Below are 21,424 nucleotides of genomic sequence, written 5' to 3' on the forward strand. Positions count from 1 at the left end.
TTAGCTCCATGCTGTAGCCTGTGCTGGCTGGCTAGTCCTCCTTCTGTTTTACTTCTAGGTCCTGGATTTACAACGATACTGTCTGTCCTACGGATATTCAAGTAAACACGGTTGATTCTGGGCACTGCTGAGGCACAGTAACCCAGCGCCCCCACTGATGTGTGGGTGAGAAAGCCTGTGAATGAATGACCACCTACCTCTCCAAGCTCCTGACGAGCCAACACATTTAAAACACAGCACTCCAGAGCCCCAGCTCTGGGCTTTCAGAGCAGTTTTTAAAAATGAATGTGGCTTACCCCAAAAAAGAAGTCCAACATTCCAGCTGATCAAAAGTACTTGTTTAGAAAAATAATTTGAGAATGAAGTGGAAACACGGTCTTTGAAATGAAAGCCGGGCCTAAATAGCTCCATGGTGGGGCCGTTTCCTCCCCACGCTGCATTCTTTATGGCCTGGAGGCCACGGAGCTGCAGGGGCTTCACACAGCCCCAGGCCTTCTTGGCCTCAGGCTCCCTCCACCCCCCAAGGCCAAGCATCTGAGACAACTTTGAAACTGTTTGGCAGCAAGCACCCCCACCCCCGCAAAAGAAAAAAAAGAGTCTGCTCCAGTGAACACCAACTCCATCTTCCTTAACTGGAAACAGCTGCCCAGCTTGGCGCATCCCTCACACAGGGCCCCCACTTCACCCCCCAGCTGTGAGTCACAGGAGACCCTGGCCAAGGCAGGAGCAACCCGAGGGGGACAAGGATTGGCTGATAGAGCCCAAACTCTTGCCTACTTTGGAAAAGGTGTCTGAACTGTTGGGGGTGGGATAGGAAAACCTAACTGTCCTGAGTTTAAAAGAATGTTTTAAAATGACAAGGGTAAAACCAACAACAAAACTCCCCAAAACACAAATGACTTTACTTCCTAAGCTTTGGAAGCAGGCAAACTGAGGGAGGCTAGTTTGCCTTTGGTAGAAGAAACCCGGATGAATTTGCTTTCTGGCCTCCTCTTCCTTTTGCATAAATAGCCTGAAAGTGCTCTTTCCCAGAGGAAGTTGTCTGTGTAAACAAACATCGCCCAGATAGAAGTCTAACCGGCTTCATCTTCCTTCCTCCCTCTCTGAAGGACATACCCCAGCTCACCAAAGTCCAAGCAAAACCCTAGCCCAGACCTCCTGGTCCGGGTCAGGCTTACTAGAGAAAAACCGGACCTTCAGCAGCCAGAGCATCCACGTGATCACTGGGTGACTCACAGGCCGGCCACACCCCTCGCAGTCTCCCGCCAGGCCCTGCCACCAGCCAGTCAGCCAACACTGGGATGCATCTTATTACCAAAGAGAACAGCTAACAAATGCCCTTGACAGCCAAATAATTACTTTCTTTCAGCTGAAAAGACTTGCGAGAAAACAAACCCAGGTACAAGTGGATGCAGGCTCTTTCCAGACCTGCCAGCTCCCACCTCCTCGACACACCCTTCCCAGACTTGCCACGGGAAGCCAGGAGACCTAGTTTAAAACAACAACTCCCCCCCCCCCAAGCCAAGCCATTACTCAAGAGCTTTTTTTTTTCCAAAAAATTTTATTGGGGCAAACTACAAAACATTTACAGTACAATGTTTACAGTCACAATTTGTAGTGAACTGATTCCCCCAAATATATTACAACTCAAGTTGACTTAATCTTGTTACATTCAGAAACCTACTTCTGTCAAAGTAGTCCAGAGTGCACNCGCGGTGCTCCAACTGTACCTACGTACAAACTAAACAACTGCTCATTCATCTGCCATCCAGGAAAGCCGGAGACATTCCTGCCTCTTTACATTGAAAAATAATAGTACACAAGTTTTTGGACTGTCATTAAACAAGGCATATTCATGTACCACCAACATTTCAGCGCTAAGACGTGGCCTCTTCACTTCATAGCTATAGTAAAAAAAAAAAAAAAAGTGGTAAAAAAATCTTTTCTTTTTGTGCAGGTGAACCCATCCGACATTCAAATTCTCAAGCACTAATGAAATACTTATTTGGTTGAGGAAGATTTAAGGCAAGTTCGGGCCCTATGAAGGCACTGAGACCATTTCCCCCATTATTGCTACATGTCTCTATACTCAACGTCACAGTAGAGCTGGTGGTTTATAAAGCTGGATGTAGAGAAGCAAGCCACACGTGAGCCTGACTGCAGAGTCTGCACTCACCTTTGTCTCTTTAAAGTTGGATGGGCTACAACCATTATACATTCTAAGAAAACCTCAAAATGTTCCTCAAACCACTTCCACAGCATCAAGATTGCATGGTTTCTTCATGCAATCTTTCGAAATTTACGTAAACAAGGAAAGAAATTAATGAAATAAATATTACATACAATCTCTTAAATTAAGATTTTTCTTACTCATTTACAATAAAATAACCAAGTGAAGTTACAAAAGGCATATATTACTGTGAAAAGAACACACTCCACATTTTGCCGATTAATAATGGCAATTATAATTTAACATAATAAAAGAATATATATCTATTGCTTTCATCATACTCGATAAATACAGTATGAACAACATCCTCAATGTATACTTTTCACAAGATAATAAATAAGTTAAATAGTTTTCCATATTGAGTTGTGGTGCAGTGGTGCGGATCAACTCAGAACAGCTAAAAATGAAGCATTTTTATTTCCCAACAACTATGAACTAACTGAGCTCTGCCCATGGCTTCCAGAGAGCAGAGGAGATGGTTCTAAGCTAAACACTAAGTGGTGGCAATGAGCCCNTTATCAAACTTTGGAATGCAAGGGCTTCCCCACCCCCAGACATACAGAACTTTGTTTAAAAAACAAAAACAAGGTAAACAACCACCACAAAGGAGGCTGAGATCNAGNGACTCGAATCAAGGCATGTTCTTGGCATTATTTTGAATTCTAGAAGCTTATNGTTTAGGNAGGTGGCAGCCTGCTGGCTCNCNCTGGTTACCCTCNGAGGTAAAAGAGTTCTCACATCCGGACTGTAACTAAGGCTTTCAGTGAAAGAAGAGATGGAATGGTGGTTGGTAGCTGCTGGTGCTGGGCTGATTTTGTTCTTCTAAAACTAGAGTTTCAAACTCATCTGAGACCTAAGCGTTTGGTATCTTTTGNTCTTTCCGCATCACAACCGCCCTGTTGTGAATATTTTGTTCATCCATACAAAGAAGTTCGTTGGCTTTTATCAACAAGAACGAATCTTTGCAATAATAATAAAAATAATAATAATAAAAAAACGAAACAAAAAACGAATCGAGAAAACCGAAAGGGTAGGGGCGGGGCCCCTTCCGGCAGAGTTCGAGTCCAAGTGCTCGGAGGGGCCTCGGAGTCTGTGGCAGTGTCGCCCCCCCCAACCGATGGCCCCTGCTGCGCCTTTCCCAACCCCTCGCGGGCGCCCCCTTGCCTCAGTCGTCGGAGATGGAGAGACGGCTGAAGATGGGCAGGCGACGGCCGGGATCCAGGCTGGGGGACTCGGAGCCGCTGAGGCTGCCAGAGCTCAGCGAGCCGCTCAGGTAGCTGTCGCGGTCCGAAAGTGAGTCCGGGGGGCTGGGGGGCGCGTCGAACACGGGCGACTCGGACAGACGGCGCGGCAGCTGGAAGCCGAAGGGCGGCGAGGGCGGCGCGGGGGCCGCGGGAGGCTGTGCCGGGGGCGGCGCGGGACCGGCCAGGCCCTGCTGCTGGCTGCGGTAGTAGGCGGCGGCGGCCGCGGCGGCGAAGTTGTGGGTCTGGATGGCGAGCGGCGTGATGAGGCTGCTCAGCTCCGGGCCGAAAGCGAAGGCGTTGTTAGCGCCCGAGGAGGACGAGCAGGAGGCACATGGTGCTCCGGGACTCAGCAGGTCCTCCGCGCCCCCGGGGCCGTAGAGCAGCGCGGCCGCCGCCGCCGTGGCGCAGCATGTCGGGGCGCCCGAGGGCGTGGAGGCCGCCGAGGCGGAAGAGCAGGAAGAGGCCGAGGAGGAACAGGACGAGGCCGAGGAGGAGGAGGGCGGCGGCGGCGTGCGCGACGTGGGGCTGTCGAGCAGCAGCGGCGACTCCAGTCCCCCCGGCGGCTGGTGGTGGCCCGACGGGAAGCCGGAGAAACTGAGGCTGTGGTGCAGCTTGGGCCGCGGCTCGCGGGCGAAGCCTAGGTGCAGCGCGTCGCGCGCGCCAAACGCTCGCAGGTCCCCGGAGGCGCCGCCGCCCCCCGACGGCGCGGGCCGCCGCTCGTCCGCGTTGTGGATGAAGTGGCAGCGCGGGCCGTACGGGCAGAAGCCGATGGTGTGGAAGGTGCGGCACAGCTCCGTCTTGTATTTGGGGTGCCGGGTGAGGCTGCGCAGCTCGTGGAAGCCGTGCGCGAACTGGCACTTCTCGCCGTACTTGCACGTGCCGCTCTCCTCGAAGGGACGGCACAGCTCCGTCTTGTAGCGCGTGGAGTTGATCTGGGAGCCGCTGCCCCCCTTCTGTTGCTGCTGCAGGTGCAGGAGGTGCTGGCTGCGCTCCCCGTTCTCGCTGAACGAGCGGTCCCGAAATTTGCTCTCCTTGGTGACCAGCGCCGTGCCGCTGCCCCCCGAAGGCTCCTTGAGCTGACCGTAGGAGGACGGGCCGCCCCCGCCTGCGGGGCCACAGCTGCCGCCGCCGTTAGGGGCGCCCGGGAACTTAGGCGAGCAGCTGCCGGGACTGGGCACGGGGTGGGCGAGCGCGTGGAGGTTGCTGGCCGAGTGGCGTCGCAGGAAGCCCGGAGTGAAGCTCGAGCTAGGGGCAGTAGCCACGGGCGTCCCCACCGCCTTCTTGTCCAGCATGTTGTTCAGATTGAGGTTTGCCAGGGATTTCTCCGTCTGCCAAAGGGAGGGGAGCGGGATGAAAATCGGATGGGGAAAGAGAGTCGGGGCTAACTGCGGAGTGAACGCCCTAGTCCCAACTGCCCACTTGTTGGGGTTTCTGGTGGGATCCGATTCAGCCTCCACCGCCACTCACAAAACGCAGGCCGGAGAGAGTGGAGGACGCCCACCCCGGCCGCTCCGGGTCTAGCCATGTGATCCTGGGCCCGTGGCCACGGGGTGGGCGGCGCAAACGCTATCCGGGAAGTCCCGGCAGCGTGGCCGCGGTCGGTTCGGGAGGAGCACGGCTGCTCCAGCCGCTACTCGCTCCCTCCCAGCTCTCCACGCCCACAGTCGCAAGCACACAGTACTGCTAACTCCAGGACTTCCCTCCACCCGCAAAGTCAACTTGGAGGGGTCCCTCCCGCCTCGGCTCGGCCCGGCCCGGCCCGGCCCGGCGGCAAGTATCGGAACTCCAAAGGGTTCCAGGTCGACCGCCATCCTTTCCGGCTTACCTTGCACAAGAAGTCGATATCGTAGAAGGCTGATAGAAGTGTGGTCGACATTTTTCTGGGTCCTGTAATGGTCGGAACTGCAAGCGGGGAGGTTGGGAGGAGCCCTCGGTGCGGCGCGGCTCGAACCGAGACGAATAACGGGCGAGGGGCAGGGAGGGACGGAAAGTTTTGCTTGCGCGGCCGAGGAGGAGGCGGGAGGCCAAGCGCGGAGTGGGGGGCAGAGGAGAAGCGAGAGCGCAGCTCGGCGCCCCGGCCCGCCCCCCGCCCGAGCCGTCGGCAGCTCGCGGACTGGTGGAACTCGGAGACCTGAGAGCGTGCGCCCTTTATACCGCCCGGGAGCGGCGAGGGCGGCGGGGCAAAGCGCACCGGGGGAGGGGACTGAACGCTGACCGGCCGGGGTCTCCAGGCAACGCCGCCCGCCGGCCCGCGGACGTCAGGCTCCTTCTCGGCCTCTCATTGGTCGCCGCCAATTTTTTCCCCTTCGGGGAGGGGAGGGGAGGGGAGGGGCGGAACGGGGCGGGCAGCCTGGGCGTCCCGAGCGGCGTGGGGCGTGCGGGCCCCCTCGGGTCATGCTGGGTGGCGGCGGCGGGAATACCTCGCTCTCCTCCGCCTCTTGGAGTCTAGCGTTGGAAAGCACGTACACGTTCTATCTGCCCGAGACGTGCCTTTCCTCGCCCGATCCGGCTGGCACGACTAGCGCAGCTTTCATCTCCCATCCTTGTTTTTGCTCCGCGCCAGGGAACTGCAAAACGCAACAGTTTTGCAATGGTGCGCGTGGCCAAGTTGCTTGGGACTAGGAGCGGGGGTCGCGGCCTGTCCGGTAGGTGGCAGCTCGGGCCCGGCTGCACGTGGAGACGCAGAAGGGGTGGGGGCGGGAACGGCCAGCCTGGAGGAGCATTGGCGCGTTTCTCCGCCCCTCTCCCCGCCCAGGCTCAGTAAACAGGGCTTGAGCGCTGCGGCCTGTGGGGCAGGGCCGAGTGTCTGAGGACAAGGCGCTGGCTTTGCTAATCACATCACAAGACCTTGAGCCTGGGCCAAAGGCGCGGAGTGGCGCGGGGTGTCCGGGGCGGGAAAGCCGATTCCGGGGGACTAGAGGGAAGTCGGAGGAGCAGTGTGGACATAGAGGAAGTCACTTCCTTCACCTTTGTGCCTGCTGGTTGGCCTGGCCTCCCCACCCGTCTCGGGGATGTGGGTGCAGCTGCTAGCCAAGGCTTCCCGCGCCTGTACAGCCTTGGCCTGTCGAATCCTGCAACCTTCCTTCTTCTGCTGTGGGAGGCACCGCATTGAATCTAAGCTTTGTGTTAGCTGCCGGAGGCGAGGCGAGGCGGTGATTGCTGAACCACCACCCAGGTTGGGGGAAGAGGTCCTCATTCTGTTGCCTTTAGTGCGACTCCTACCAGCTTTCCCTAGAAAAAGCGTTCCCAGAAGGCCCCTGGCTCTTTTTTGAGAGGGGTCACACACACACACCTCTACACAGCACACACCTAACGCCCAGTGAGGCCCATCTGGTCAGGTCCCTACACTTTATACTGGCTGCCAAAAGCTGGAGTTGGGCCCATGAGTTCACCCAGCTGGCAGTCCGGGTTGCCCTGGGTGGAAGGCCCAGTAGTTGCCAGAGAAGGCTGCTTGACCAACTACATCCTTCCCATGTTGCTCTTCCTGTGTGGTTGACTCAGTCCAGTGTGCACTTGGGCTGTATCAGTTAACCTTGAAGCTAAGGAGGTAGATCTGTCACTCAAAAGGCTCGCGAGTCCAGGTGCGTTTGGCCACACTGCAGTGCTAAGTGGGTACGGTGGTTCATGCCTATAATCCTAGCACTAATCACAAACTGCGGTGAGTTTTAGGCCAGCCTAGCACAGCTTAGTGTGAGAGTGAGACCATACCCCAATAAAGGAACCAAACCCTCTCCATCTTATATATTAAAGCAAACTGGCTTTTGGCTGTGGTTCGAGCAAGGGGCCACCCAGATCTTAGGACCCTCAAGTGTAGTGACTTAGGGAAGATGGCCGCTTCACCCTTCCCACCCACGTTGCTCTTGCCCCTAGGACCCCAAATGTAAGCACGACGCTGTGACTAAGGTTTTTCTGGTTCCTCTCAGGAAAGCATGCAGCAGTCGTTGCCCTAGCTGCTGCTAGTAGGATTTCAGATACAAACCTGTGGAACCTTCCATCCCTCCTGCCCGCCCAGACTGGCCACAGCCAGCCAAGATCCAAGTCTGGGGTAATTCCCAGCTAACGGCAGGCAGTGCAGCGAGAACACCCACTGGGTAGACCTGGTAGGATGGAATTGGAGATAACATAAGCATGTGCTGGAACATGCTTTGGGACTGCATGCCTGCTAGTATGAGATAGTTTTATTGTCATGTAACTGCTTTTATTTCATTTTAGATCAGAGGGGAGAGGGAAGGTTGGGCCCTGGTCAGAATTAATCTCCCGAGGTTATCACCACCAGCCCCTCTCACCAGCTAGATCTTAAAGTAGTGTAATGCTGGGTATAGTGGTGTGTGCCTGGAATCCTGCCTCCTGGAATCGGGAGGCAAAGGCAGGAGGATTAACACAGGTTTGAGGCCAGCCTGGTGTAAATAGCAAGCCTGACTCAGAAAACTAAAAGCAAAACCCAAAACAAACTAAACAATGTTAGGTTTTCAATTTTTCATCAGCAGTGGTTGTGCCACCTAACTAGGTAATTACCACAGGGCCACACAGGCCCCAGGGCGTTTCTAAGACCACCTGGGGGTTCCGTTCCCTCCCCCTCCCTGCGTACAGGTCTCTACTCCAGCACAGCTGTTTTTGTGGTGTGGGATGGTTTTCTTCTCAGAGACCAGTTCCATGTGAAATGTCAGCGTCTCTGCAGGAGGAGATAGCATATGGAGTGCCTCTCTGCCTGCCCATGCAGTCCCTTTTCTCCACGATTCTAAGTGACTACTAGCTGAGAAGTGTCTATAGGCCCTACAAGTTCCTGCTACGGCTGGCATGGTCTTTGTGGATAACTGGGACTGTGGATCACACTACAGTAACAAATCCACGCCGTGAATTGAAGGCAAGTGTCTGTGGGTGTCACACTCTGGAAGTACACGTAACGTGGTAAGTGGGCCATACGATGCAGCTCAGTGGATAAAGGTGTTTGCTCTGCAAGCCTGAGCCTGAGTTGGATCTCTGGAGCCCATGCAGAGGTGGGAGGAGAGAGCTTGCTCTATAAAGTTGTCCCTCAACTTCCTCAGACATCCATGCTGGGGCACGGGTGTCCTCCTATCATGTACAGGTGCTGATAATAGTTTTAAAGTTTTAAGAGCGGAAGCTGAAGAGCTAGACCAGCAGCATAATGTGTGCAAGAGCGCCACCTGCTGGTGTTTGAGGATGCTGGGCCTGAAGTGACAAACCCTTACCGTTTCTAGATGGAATCACCTGAAGTGGGTAAATGTGTTTATTGGCATCTGACGTATAAATAGCTCTGCTGTCTCCACCAATCCCAGGACAGTAAGCAGTGGCGGCACCGAATGAATTAAGCATTTGCTCAGGCTTCACTTTTCCTCAGGTTCCATCAAATAGCTGAAGCCAGTGGTGGGTGACAACAGGGGTTCCTAGCCTTTGCAGGCATTTCTGGGTAAGACAGTGGGGACTCTTAATATGGGCCACTGAAGGACTTGGAAAGGTAGGTAATAAAACACAAGCATCTGCATGTTGTAGATTCTTAATGTTCCCAGAATCAAACACTTGGAACATATCTTTTACTAAAATGGAATAAAAGTTTAGAAATATGACCAAATAGGTATTTGCTAAACAAAACCGAACAAAAGAGCACTCTGTGTGTATGTGTGTGTGTGTGTGTGTGTGTTTGTGAGAGAGAGACGTATGCTAACACTGAATTCAGTGCAGTCAGTGTATGGGGAAATGGGCTCTGGCTTTGGGATGGCACCGACTAATTCAGGCCTGCAGGTGGCCTGCACCTGGACAAGAGTGAATCTGCAGACAGCAGCCTCACTTCCTCGGTAGCTGCAATTAATTGGGTTGCCTTGAATGAGTGTGCTGCAGACAAGGTCCTCTGGAGGAAGGGACAGAAGCCTGGACTCCCAGAAGTGGGGAGGCACCAGAGGAAAAGAGTTTCGATTGGTGTCTGCCATTCGTCTTGCAGACCTGAGCTGAGGCCCGGCCACCTTTCCTCAGCATGCCGCTTCTGTTCTTGGGGCCATTACTTGTCTCCATTCCCTAGGGCAGTCTTCGGCTCTGAGAAGCTCCTTTCCTTCCAGGCAGGCCAGCAGCCTCAGGACAGCCAAAGTCCTTTCCTCCCAAATGCGCAGCTTCGTGTATTCCACTGTCTTCAAAAACTCAGCTGAGAGTGGAAGTTCTCTGAAGAGCTGAGAGATGAGGTGACGCTGCTCTGATGCTATCTTTTGCAAGTGACAGAGCTTCTGGGAGCGAGGGGACTGCCAGCCAGATTGACAGAGGAGATGGAAGAGTTGCCTACTCAGGTATTTCACGAAGGTCAGAGTCTCAGCCCAGAAGTTGACTTCTGATTTTTCAAATATGTGTTCTTCTTCCCCCTACATCAAGTGACAAACAGCCAAAGTAAGTCTCCGAGGAGTCCTGTGGAGCCGGGCACAGCACTAGATGTGGGAGCTGTGTCTACTCCTGACAGGGCCCATTTGGGCTGTCAGTGCCCATGTCACAGCACTTGCTGCTCTGAAGGTCACCTTCTACTTTCACTCAATACCTCCCTCCCTGCTGTAACACGACCTTTGATAAAGATGTGAAGTAGCTCCAAGCCAAGATACTTGGTGAACTGGTGGTGTGGAAGTGGGTCTTAGGTTTTAAGGTGTGCCGAGAAAATTCAGAGGAGGCGCAAAGGAAGTCTGGACAGCAGAACAAAGAGTGTCGGGACATGTGTGAGAGCAGCCTTTAGAGACCACATTTCTAGAAGGCCAAGTGTGTTCAGGGTCATTTCATCCAACTGTTACATCTTCCTGTCTCTTATATACAGACTGGGTTTTGAGGGGTTGGTGTACATATGTGGGGACAGACTGCTGGTTTCCCAGTGCCTGTGTTGCCTATGCTGGTCTTCAGTTTCCAGATGTGTGACGGCTCCCTATCAGGAAGAGTTGAGTGCCGTGTTCTCTAGAAGGACCCTAATCCTCGGGAAATGCTAAGATCAACTGATAAGCATTTTTCATAATTTTATTCTCAATATTCAAGGTGCATTTTTTAAAGTGCCCTTCCTAACTTGTCTGAATGTTGCCATCAGGACCTCCAAAGTCCTGTAAGCCTCACCCGGGAGGTTTTCTCCTTGTCAGTCTCTCCTCTGTATCAGAGCAGCTAGAGGCACACCTTTTACTATCAAGAAACTCCCTAGGCCCTCAGGGCTCCACCTCAAGGCTAGGACACTCTGTCTGTCCCCCAGCTCCCTAAGTAACTGGGATTACCTGATGTGGGCTCTGCACATGCCCCTCGAGGTCATCACCCTCTTCCAGTAGCCATCCCAGTAGAATAGGCAGTCCTGGCTCCAGCTGGTCCCACTGCCGGAGCAAGTCACACAGAACAGCTAAGGCCAGGGTCAGAGCAATGGAGGCATCCACCTGGCAGAAGGCAAATTCTGTAGGGACAGGAGGGAGACAGTCACTGAATGTAGCTCAGGGCCAGCCCTAAGAAGTGTAGAGGAGTCTGAGAACATGAAGGGTCTTGGCTAAACTCCTGTCACCACCCCAGGGGTGGCAGTGGTGGTGGAACTGGTCATGGCTCTTGATCCCATCCTGGGTCTTTTTTTCTACACTGTTAGTACGAGCCCTTAGCCTGAACCCCGCCATGCTGTGCTGTAGAGCAGCAGCACCTGTAGGACTAGACATCTCTCTCGGCCTCGCTAGCACAAGTGGAAGGAGAGGGAGTCCTGTCATCTCAGAGCAGAGTGAGAAATCAATAGAGATGGTGGCTGTGTGCCAATAAAATGCTATCGTACATGCTACCATTCAAATTTCACATGTAAAAACATTTTTTCCCTTTCACCTCCCCCACCTCCCCAAATACAGGGTCTCATGTAGCTGGCTGACTTCCGACTGGATGCTGGCAAGGACAACTGGTTTTACCTCTTGGACACAGGGATTCCAGGTGCCACCATGCTTGGTTTGTAGCCAAGGATCACTTTGCATGTTTGATATCCTCTGCTTTTGTCTACCAAGTACTGGGGAGACTGGTGTGTGGCACCAGGCCTGTAGTCTTACAGAGCCCTTGGGTAAGCACTCTAGGCAGGCGCCCTCCAACTGGGCTGACCCGGCTCTCACACCAGTTAGAGATGGAAAGCCTCACACTTCTCACAGCTGTGCAAAGGCACCGCGTGTTGGTCCTGAAATTATGTGTCAGGTGAGTTCTCTACCACTGACCTATGACCTGAGCCTAGGATTTGGCTGACATTTTGTTGCTGTTGTATGGAGAGTGAATTCCTTCTTTATCCTCCTGACTTCTGGGCTTTCTGGGGTGAGGTGCTGAAAGAGCAAGTATACAAAGGGGAAGCAGGTAACTTGGGGGTGGGGAACGACCCCTGCTTACTTGTCTGTCTGGCCTTAGGCCTAAATGTGGAGTTTTGAGTAGGGTTGGGCGTTGACACTTTTACCATTGGTTTAAGCCTTCTCACCTGAGCAAGAGGGAACCTGAACCTCAGGACTTAAGGTTTTCGACTCTGAGTGGATCTCTGGGGAAGCCCCCCCCGCACCCCTGCCTCCATGTGATGAGTTCTTCTACCGAACCCTCCTATCTCCCCATCCACAGTTCAGCTCAGCCCAGAGAATGTCCCTGGCCATCTGGCAACCAGCTGAACCTGCTCTGCACACTCAGGAAAGGGCTGAAGTGAGGACTGGAAGGCCAGTCCCCAGCGTTAGCTGGGCTATGGAAGGCCTGTGACACTTGTAGCCCTACTGAAGGGAGTTAGGCTTTTATTTTTTGGTGGTGCCAGGCCTTATGCATGCCAGCCAAGTTCTGTGCCACCAAGCCACATCCTCAGCCCCCAGCAGCTAAGGACTGGGTGTTACTAATTCTGCCTCACACATGACGATATCAGAGCTGAAGCTACTACTGTACAGTCACAGAACTCCAAGTGGCTCTGAGGAAACAGAATTGCCAACAGTTTCATGTTACATCTGAAGCAAAGATCGGCAGGAACTTGCAGAAGCACGATTTTTTTGTTTTTTTGTTTAAATGGTGAGATAAGCAGGTTAGTGACTGACCAGAGCAGAGCAGAGCCGACCGTTAGGCAGCACAGAGATGATCCCTTCACTCTCAGAGCCCTGACTGTCCTGCACACTTCAGTCAGCACTGGGAGCAGGCACAAGGCTGTACCTTGGTAGTGCAGTGCTAAATATGGCTTCCCTGCAGGACAGCACCACGGGGGGGGGGGGGAAGGAGGGAGGGAGGGAGGGAGGGAGGGAAAGAGGGAGAGAGAGAGAGGGAGGGAGAGAGAGAGAGAGAGAGAGAGAGAGAGAGAGAGAGAGAGAGAGAGAGAACGAACCACTGAAAAGGCATGGGTGTAAGCCTGTATTATGGGATCAGTATAAGGTCAGCTGATCGTGAGATCTCAGAAGAATGTACCCTTCTAACTTTTCTGCCCTTCTTTTTCTCCTTCTCCTCCTCTTCTCCTTCTTCCCCTTCCCCTCCTCCCTCTCCCTCTCCCTCGTCCTCCCTTACCCCCCTTGATCTTAAGGCAAGGACTGAAAACTCTGCAGAAGAGATAAAATTTCTCCTCAGGTCAGGTATGGAGATGCATAGCTTTAATCATGGCATTTTGGAGGCAGAGAAAAGCAGAGCTGCAGAGTTCAAGGCAGCCTAGTCTACATAGTGAGTCCAGGGCTACATACCATTAAACAAAATCCTCTTAGTAGTAAAATCAATGTCTGTAGCTCAGACTACACATCTGTTGGGTCTAATAAAGAACACATGGGTGTGACCAGACATGTCACCAGAAAGGACAGGCTGTTACACTGATGGCAAAATGGCTTCCCTCTGTGTCACAAGTCATCCTTAGGAAGGGGTTGGAGAATGACAGGCACAAGAAGAATGTGTGGGGTGGCTGGACATGAACCTGAAGAGGATCACAACCACCAGGGAGGATGCCAGGAAGGTAGGATGCTGGGAGGAGATGGTGTGGGTCTCTGGCTCCCCCAGTTGACTACTTGGCCCTGGGCTAAACTTGGACAGAGTCGGATCTCTGCTGGTCAGGATGCCTCTAAAGGGAGGCTAGAGAAGAGCGAGGGGGACTTTCCACTTAGCACTCAGGCTGGCAAGTCCATCAGGGAAACAGGAAAGCCAGCAGCCAAGAAACAAGTGTGGCTAGGAGTCTGCTGTGACCCGAGCATACTCAAGGGGTCCTGAAATCAGAAACAAAAGCTAGGGATTTAATCCACAAGCTCCCTTTTCCATTTCAAAACTTACCACAAAGTTATGGGGATCAAGGCAATGCAGAGAGAGATGAAGAGAGGGAGAGGGAGAAAGAGAGGGAAGGAGAGAGACACAGATAGACAGACAGACACACATAGAGGGCGGGAAAGAGACGACACACACACCACACACAGACACATACACACACACATATATGTATGTATGTATACACACACATCTATCTATCTATCTATCTATCTATCTATCTATCTATCTATCTATCTATCTATCAGGGGTGTGTGTGTGTGTGTGTGTGTGTGTGCTGCAGAGCCAGAGGAGGGTACTGGATGCCCTGGAGTTGAGTGCCAGGGTTGAGAGCTGCCCAGGGGAATGCTGTCTAGACTAAGGCCCAGTGACTTTCTTTCTCACCCTCCTGACAGGTCAGTTGAGAGCTGTTCAGTGATGACAGCCTGAGTTTGTTCTTTCTGTAGCTCTGGAGAATCTTGTCAGTGGAGGCATCTGTGGGAACTTGTGTCAGCTTTAGGGGACTGGTCAGGGTGTTGGGGGCCCTGCACATTAACACACATTGATTGCTGCCCCCCTCTCTCTTCCCAACTCATCACCCACCAGTCTAAGAAATTTCCTACTCACAGTTGTGTACTGATCAGCTGCTGTGTGAGAGACACGAGGAAAAACCCAGGCCCTTTCTCAGAGAGTGACTAGCTTGGTTTGAGGAAAATGACTGACACATTAGTCTGGTGTCTGAGAAGAGCGCTGGCCATGCCTCGTGGCAGAGAACTGCTTATCTTTTTTTTTTTTTGGTTTTATGAGACAGGGTTTCTCTGTGTAGTCCTGGCTGTCCTGGAACTCACTCTGTAGACCAGGCTGGCCTCGAACTCAGAAATCCGCCTGCCTCTGCCTCCNCCTGGCTGTCCTGGAACTCACTCTGTAGACCAGGCTGGCCTCGAACTCAGAAATCCGCCTGCCTCTGCCTCCCGAGTGCTGGGATTAAAGGTGCGCGCCGCTTACCTTTCTTCTTGCTCCCACACTGCTATTCTCAGGGCTGTTTTCTTGCTTGCCCTGTCCTTATGGGCATTTGACTAGGTGACCCTCTGATGAGACCCGCAGGCTCCACGTCAGCCTCGCCTTGACAGATGTGGCCACTGAGACCGTTAGTCACAGTCCTCTTCTCACCTCCCTTCCCTCCCCCTTGGTCTGCTTCATCCGCTATACTTTCTTCTTCCTCTTCTGCTAGTCAGACCTGCCTTGGGACCCTTACAGTGGTCACCCCATGGCTCTCAACTCCCTGCTGTCCATCAGCAGTCCCAGGGAGGGCTGGGGATGCGGCTCCAGGGGGGGGGGGAAGCTTTTCTTGTACTGAGTAGGGCTGGGTTCAATCTTAGGACTTCAAAAAGCAGCTTTATAGATCTATGTCTGTCTATTTAGATATGGATAGATAATATAGATGGAGAGAAAACATGTTTGTGCGTACTGGGTCTCTGTACTGACTGGTTTTGTGTGTCAACTTGACACAGGCTGGAGTTATCACAGAGAAGGGAGCTTCAGTTGGGGAAANGCCTCCACGAGATCCAGCTGTAAGGCATTTTCTCAATTAGTGATCAAGGGGGGAAGGTCCCTTGTGGGTGGTGCCATCCCTGGGCTGGTAGTCCTGGGTTCTATAAGAAAGCAGGCTGAGCAATTCAGGGAAAGTAAGACAGTAAGAAACATCCCTCCATGGCCTCTGCATCAGCTCCTGCTCCCTGACCTGCTTGAGTTCCAGTCCTGACTTCTTTCAGTGATGAACAGCAGTATGAAAATGTAAGCTGAATAAACCCTTTCCTCCCCAACTTGCTTCTTGGTCATGATGTTTGTGCAGGAATAGAAACCCTGACTAAGACAGTCTCTAACAGATACCAGCCATTACTATTGGATTACAGTCTTATGTAGACAACCTGCTTGTTTTGCTTGTTTCTCTAATGGGAAAACTCCTAGACTGCAAGAATGAGGTAGACAGCAGGGTTGCTGACATTTGGAGGACATAGGTCAAGACTGCACAGGCAGCGGGTATCAGGGAGCCTGGCTCTGCAGCCCGGCTCTGGATTGCTGAGCTGAGCTGCCTCCAACCAGTCAGTGCTTTGCTGCTTACCCTTGGATTTGTTTTGTCTTCTGCCTGATGTCTCGGGATCTTGATCTCTTTGACCCCACTACTCAGGTCTCCTAGCCACTGGGCTTCCAGCTGGATGCATTCACTGGGAAGCAGACCCTGGAACCAGGCTGGCCTCAAACTCAGAAATCCGCCTGCCTCTGCCTCCCGAGTGCTGGGATTAAAGGCGTGTGCCACCACGCCCGGCGTAGACCAGTCATTCTTTATTTTTGAGACGGGATTTCACTGTGTTGCCCTGTGTGACCTGGAACTTGCCATGTACAACAGGATGGCCCTGAATGCACAGAGATCCACCTGCCTCTGCCTCCAGAGTGCCTCTCAATGTAAAGAAATGGATGCAGCTGGGCTGGAGAGATGGCCCTGGTAAGTAGAGGGCTGAGCCCATCTCAGAATACTTGGGCCTACACTTAGTGTCTTACACATGGCAGTCCTCTGGCTTGAATCAGTTTAGCCCTCCTCAGGTGATCGTCACCTATGCAGCCTCTGGTGACCAGGCCTGCTTCTTGGTGGCTTCCTTCTGTTGAGTATCCAAGGGTCCCATGCCTGCAGCTCTGAGGATGGTAGATGGCTTGTGTTATTCTATTCTTCCCAAAAGTGGTTCCCCTGGAATGGCAATCTGACCCCAACCTCGTGAGCCAAAAAAGCAAGTTAATGCCTACACACCGGGAAGCCCGTGGGGTACCAGGAAGACCTGGGCTCCCTTTTCACTGGCTGCCTCTTCCCTGGCCAGGTCAGAGCTCAATGGCTCTTCACACACAGTCTACATCCCTCACTCAACAGATACATTGAGATGTTCCTTTCCCTCAGTGCTCTCTTTACCTCACTGTTCCTTAGCTGATTTCACAGGTGGCCTGCTCGCTGAGAAGGCATTTCTTCTCAGTCTGAGCTCTTAAGACTAAATGACTTTTAAGAATTTGCAAAGCCTCTCTAGCCTCCAGTGTCATTGCCTTGCCTCCATGGCTGTCACACACATACTCACATACTGGAAAGAAATGTAATAAAAGGATTTAGAAACACGGTTTGAAATGTTAAGTACCTATGATTTAATCTCTGGAAATCACTGATCCTATTTTGAGATGGAACTTGTAGATGCTGGCCACGTGACCCACCACAAACCACAGTCTCTGCCCTAGGAATTTTCTATCTTGAAACTGATTTTTTGCTCAAACCCCTTCCTAATACCCTCATCTGTCCCATGTTACCCTATTTTTGGCAGCTGCCCTGGAAATACAGTCTTCCTTCATCAGGCCTGGTGTCTATTTGCTGACATGGCCCTGTGCTGCTGGAAATGGGGAGCTGAGCTTGAAGAAATCGTAAGAGGGAAGAGAAGTAAGGAACAAGGCATGAAAGAAATACCAGTTCAGAGGAGGGCGACAGTGAGGACAGCTGAGCAGAAAGAAGGGCCAAAGGTTCAGGGTGCGTGCGTATATGCGTGCATGGGTGGGGCACGCTGGTGTGTGTATTAGTCAGGGGATAGTTTGCAGGTCTGTCCTTCTACCTTGACCGAGACCTAACTCAGAGTTCTCAAGGCTTATTGCTTGAGGCTCTGGCCTTAGCTGCCTAAGACCTGGTGTTATGGGTGTACATTAATCATACCCCGCTTTAAGGATGGGTTTTGTATTGTGCAGTAATTAAAACATGTAACCTCCATATGGCCTGAAACTCCACTCTCAAATACATACCTAGAGACCTGGGACTTCACAATGTGTACAGAAACAATCAAAGAAACACCCTTAACAACCCGATGTCCATTCATTAACAGATGAATATATAAACAAAATATGGCAGAGCTATACAGTGGAATATCACTTAGACTCAAAAAGAAAGTGCTTGATTCAGGCTACAAAATGGGTATGTCTTATATGAGCTCTATGAATAAAGCCAAACACAAGGGAATATTTTATGGTCAGTTATATGAAGTGTCTAGAGAAGGCAGACTCATGGAAACAGGCAGCACTGCTGGCCTTCAGGGGTTGCTTAATGGTTTTTTTTTTTTTTTTTTTTTTTTTTCTTTTTTTAGGTTCATCCTTTTTTTCAGAAGAGTGATAGAAATGTTCTGGAANTTTTTTTTTTCAGAAGAGTGATAGAAATGTTCTGGAACCAGACAGCAGTGATGACTGTAGAATGTATGAAATGTCACCCAACCGTGTATTCTCAATTGGTTAATTTTGGGCTGGTGAGACAGTGGACAGAGATGCTTGCCTTAAGCTTGACAACCTGAGTTTGATCCCTAGATCCCACATAAGGGTTGTCCTCTCCATTCCACATGCAGGCTATAATTAAGGCAACTTAAAAGATGTTTAATCAGGGCTGGTGAGATGGCTCAGTGGGTAAGAGCACCCAACTGCTTTTCTGAAGGTCCGGAGTTCAAATCCCAGCAACTACATGGTGGCTTACAACCATCTGTAATGGAATCTGATGTCCTCTTCTGGAGTGTCTGAAGACAGCTACAGTGTACTTACATATAATAAATAAATTTAAAAAAATGTTTAACCAAAATCATATTGTAGATTTATCATTTTAAGATTATTTATTTATATGTATATGAGTGATCTGTCTTCAGACACACCCAAAGAGGACATCAGATTCCATTACAGATGGTTGTAAGCCACCATGTAGTTGCTGGGAATTGAACTCAGGACCTCTGGAACAGCAGCAAGCACTCTTAACCTTTGAACCACCTCGCTAGCCCCAGATTTATTTATTTATTTATTTATTTATTTATTTTGGTTTTTTTCGAGACAGGGTTTCTCTGTTTAGCCCTGGCTGTCCTGGATCTCACTTTGTAGACCAGGCTGGCCTCGAACTCAGAAATCCGCCTGCTTCTGCCTCCCGAGTGCTGGGATTAAAGGCATGCGCCACCACGCCTGGCCCCAGATTTATTTTTTAATTTTATATGTACGAGTGTTTTGCCTGCATGTACATGTACCACATGGGCACCTTATGTGTTGGCTCCTGTGGAACTGTCATTTCAGTTGGTTGTCAGTCACCATGAGGGTGCTGGTAACTGAACTTGGGGCATCTGACAGGACAAGAATTCTTAATTGCTGAGACATCTACCTCTCTAGCTCCTAAAATGGTTATAATTCTACATTTTATAATTTACATCTCAAACAAAGAAAGGAGCTTGAAGAAAGTGAAGCAGGGAGCATGACCAGAAAAGAGGACTCTTGATAATTAAAGTCTGTGCCCTGAGACATTCAAGGAAAATGGGTGCTTAAGAAAGTGCCTGTATGGTGCTGGAGACATGGCTCAGAGGTTAAGAGAACTGATTGTTCTTCCAGAGGTCCTGAGTTCAATTCCCAGAAACCACATGGTGGCTCACAACCGCCTGTAATGTGATCTGATGTCCTCTTCTGGTCTGTCTGAAGACAATGACAGGGTACTAACATAAAAAAAAAAAAAAAAAAAAAATCTAAAGGAAGGAAGGAAGGAAGAGCCTGTTCAATGAACACTGCTCCTTAGGACACAGTCCCTAACCCTGAGTGGTACAGATAAGGGGCTGAAAGACAGTAGCCTGGATGTAGAATTTAGAGGAAGGGTCTGCTTAGCAGGCATGATGTTCTAGATTCTATCTCAGACCAACCAAAAAAGAAATGAAAATTGGGGAAAGTGGGGGGAAGCTAACCCTTCTTATTTCCAGGGCCCGGGCTCAGAAAAGGACAAAGTCTAGGGGTAGAAGGACTAGAGCACGTGCGAGCCCAGGAGGGTGGTCTACACAGCCCGGAAGCAAAGCTGCTTTCTGTACCTCCTCCCAGTCAGGACTGAAGCAAGGGCTTTCCCAGCTGCAATCAGCTGCATGGCTAGCCTCAGGTGGAAGCAGCCGGAGGAATGGAGTTCCAGGCAGAGAGCAGGGCTGAACCACAGAGCTGCGGGGAGCGGTCTCTTCCCCCAGATGACACAGGCGCACTTGTTTGGTTTCTATCTCATTGCCCCAGTCTGCTTTCTTTTTTATTTTTTTATTTTTATTTTTGGTTTTTCGAGACAGGGTTTCTCTGTGTAACCCTGGCTGTCCTGGAACTCACTCTGTAGACCAGGCTGGCCTCGAACTCAGAAATCCACCTGCCTCTGCCTCCCAAGTGCTGGGATCAAAGGCGTGCACCACCACTGCGTGGCCCCAGTCTGCTTTCTAGTTGGTCTTTTTCATGGAAGCCTGTAGGAAGACAACTGCCTGACATCACACACACAAAATGTCCACACAATCGTATGAGGGAGCATTCCTGAAGGGAGGCAGCCTTGAAGCTGGATCGTTTCCTCTCCCTTAGAGCCATTTGCTGCTGTTGATCTCAATCCTTTGGGTCCTCCCTCTGTCAGTTTAGCTGTCCAATAGCCTTAATCTGAACAACACCGAAGAACTGCATGCTTCCCAGAGATGTACGTGGCACAGTTTCTGGGGAGCTGCATGTTTCAGTTCAGCCAGAGTCCTGGGCCAGCCTACACTGAGTGAGTGAGGACATTCCATGGGGTCCACTGGTAAACTGCCTTTCCACTTCCAAGTTCACTCTGCTTTCAGAGTGTCCCAGGCCTCGGAAACAGCAGTCTTAAAGGCGACTATTACACAGCTGCAGGAGGCTCAGGAGTGAGGAGGCCCAGGGTCTGACCTCTGCGGGAAGGGGAAGCCATTATAAAAACGGTTTTCAATCAGAATCTGTTCTGCCGGGAACACACCCATTACTTTGACCATCTTTCCTGTGTCCCCTCTTCCTCCTGGCAGAAGCCACTGTACTCTTAATTTTCTAGTTGGGGCTGTATTTTCTTCTCTTGGTCTCTGATTTGGACACCCTGGCATTCTCCTTTGGCCATCTTCAGATAACCGCTCTCCCTTTGCAATCCGCCCTAAACTCGACTCTTGAGAACCTGATCAGCAGACCCGACCTTCCTCTGTAGGTTTAGACAGACACATCGGCGTCTTTAACATCCAGAAAGATGTCCCTGCTGGCGTTTGCTCTCACCATCCTTCACCCCCTCAACTCCAATATTCCCTGCCTCTACTCCCTGTGTTCCCAGTGACCACTGTAGTGTCTCTGTGCTCCTAGTGATCACTATGGTGTCTGGATTCTGTGCTCCCAGAATTAGAGCTACTATTGTGGCTGGGTTGTTTTTGTTTATGGACCAAAGGCTTCAGGTCCACAACAGTAGGACATGGCAGCAGGTGGCCAGCACAGGAGGCTGCTGGATCATATTTTGCTGGTACATCAGGAAACAGAGAGGGAAGTGGCAGTGGGAGAGGCTATCCCACAGAGGCAAGCCCACACCAGTGATGCACTCCCTGTTCTACAAGCTCTACAACTTCCCCAAACAGCACTGCCAACTGGGACCTTGCAAGAGCCTATGGTGGAGAAATATTTAAATTTATAAATTTATTCACACCGCCATATTTGGCTTCTTGCTCCCATAGGCCTGAGACCATCTCATAATGCAAAATTATTTTAGCCCAACTTTAAAAGTCCTCAAAGCCTTTAACAGCTTCAATACTATTTTAAAGTTCAAAGTCTCTCAAGTTTTAAGATAATTTCTTGACTCTAACCACAGTGTGGGGAGCCGCCCTCACATTCGCCATTACAAGATAGCGCTGATTGTCCTGTGCTCTAACAAACAAACAAGGCA

At 51.2% G+C, this 21,424-nt stretch overlaps 2 protein-coding genes across 5 annotated transcripts in view; both read right to left on the bottom strand.

Moving 5' to 3' along the window:
* Positions 1-1,544: 1,544 nt before the first annotated feature.
* Zfp36l2 (ZFP36 ring finger protein like 2) lies at positions 1,545-5,718 on the bottom strand. Its single transcript, XM_021218168.2, has 2 exons — positions 5,300-5,718; positions 1,545-4,802 (listed from the first exon to the last, which is right to left on the bottom strand). Exons 1-2 carry the CDS (start codon positions 5,348-5,350, stop codon positions 3,396-3,398), a joined length of 1,458 nt encoding a protein of 485 aa, XP_021073827.1. The 5' UTR covers positions 5,351-5,718; the 3' UTR covers positions 1,545-3,395.
* Positions 5,719-7,662: 1,944 nt separating this feature from the next.
* The window catches only part of Thada (THADA armadillo repeat containing), a 294,404-nt gene continuing 280,642 nt past the window's right edge, over positions 7,663-21,424 (bottom strand). For all 4 annotated transcript variants that reach the window (XM_029531298.1, XM_029531301.1, XM_029531299.1 and 1 more), the window contains 2 exons: positions 10,716-10,885; positions 7,663-9,839 (listed from right to left, as the gene is read on the bottom strand). In XM_029531298.1, coding sequence (XP_029387158.1) covers positions 9,459-9,839; positions 10,716-10,885 — 551 coding nt within the window. In that variant the 3' untranslated portion in view covers positions 7,663-9,458. The remainder of the gene's footprint in view (positions 9,840-10,715; positions 10,886-21,424) is intronic.

Source organism: Mus pahari, chromosome 18 (genome assembly GCF_900095145.1).
Source record: "Mus pahari chromosome 18, PAHARI_EIJ_v1.1, whole genome shotgun sequence".
Lineage (NCBI taxonomy): Eukaryota > Metazoa > Chordata > Mammalia > Rodentia > Muridae > Mus > Mus pahari.

Bases quoted from the DNA above. Each gene is read 5' to 3' on its own strand.
- Zfp36l2 (XM_021218168.2), bottom strand. From the start codon at position 5,350: ATGTCGACCACACTTCTATCAGCCTTCTACGATATCGACTTCTTGTGC. The intron at 4,803-5,299 runs GTAAGCCGGAAA...TCCCTTTGGCAG, and splicing joins ATATCGACTTCTTGTGCAAG to ACGGAGAAATCCCTGGCAAA.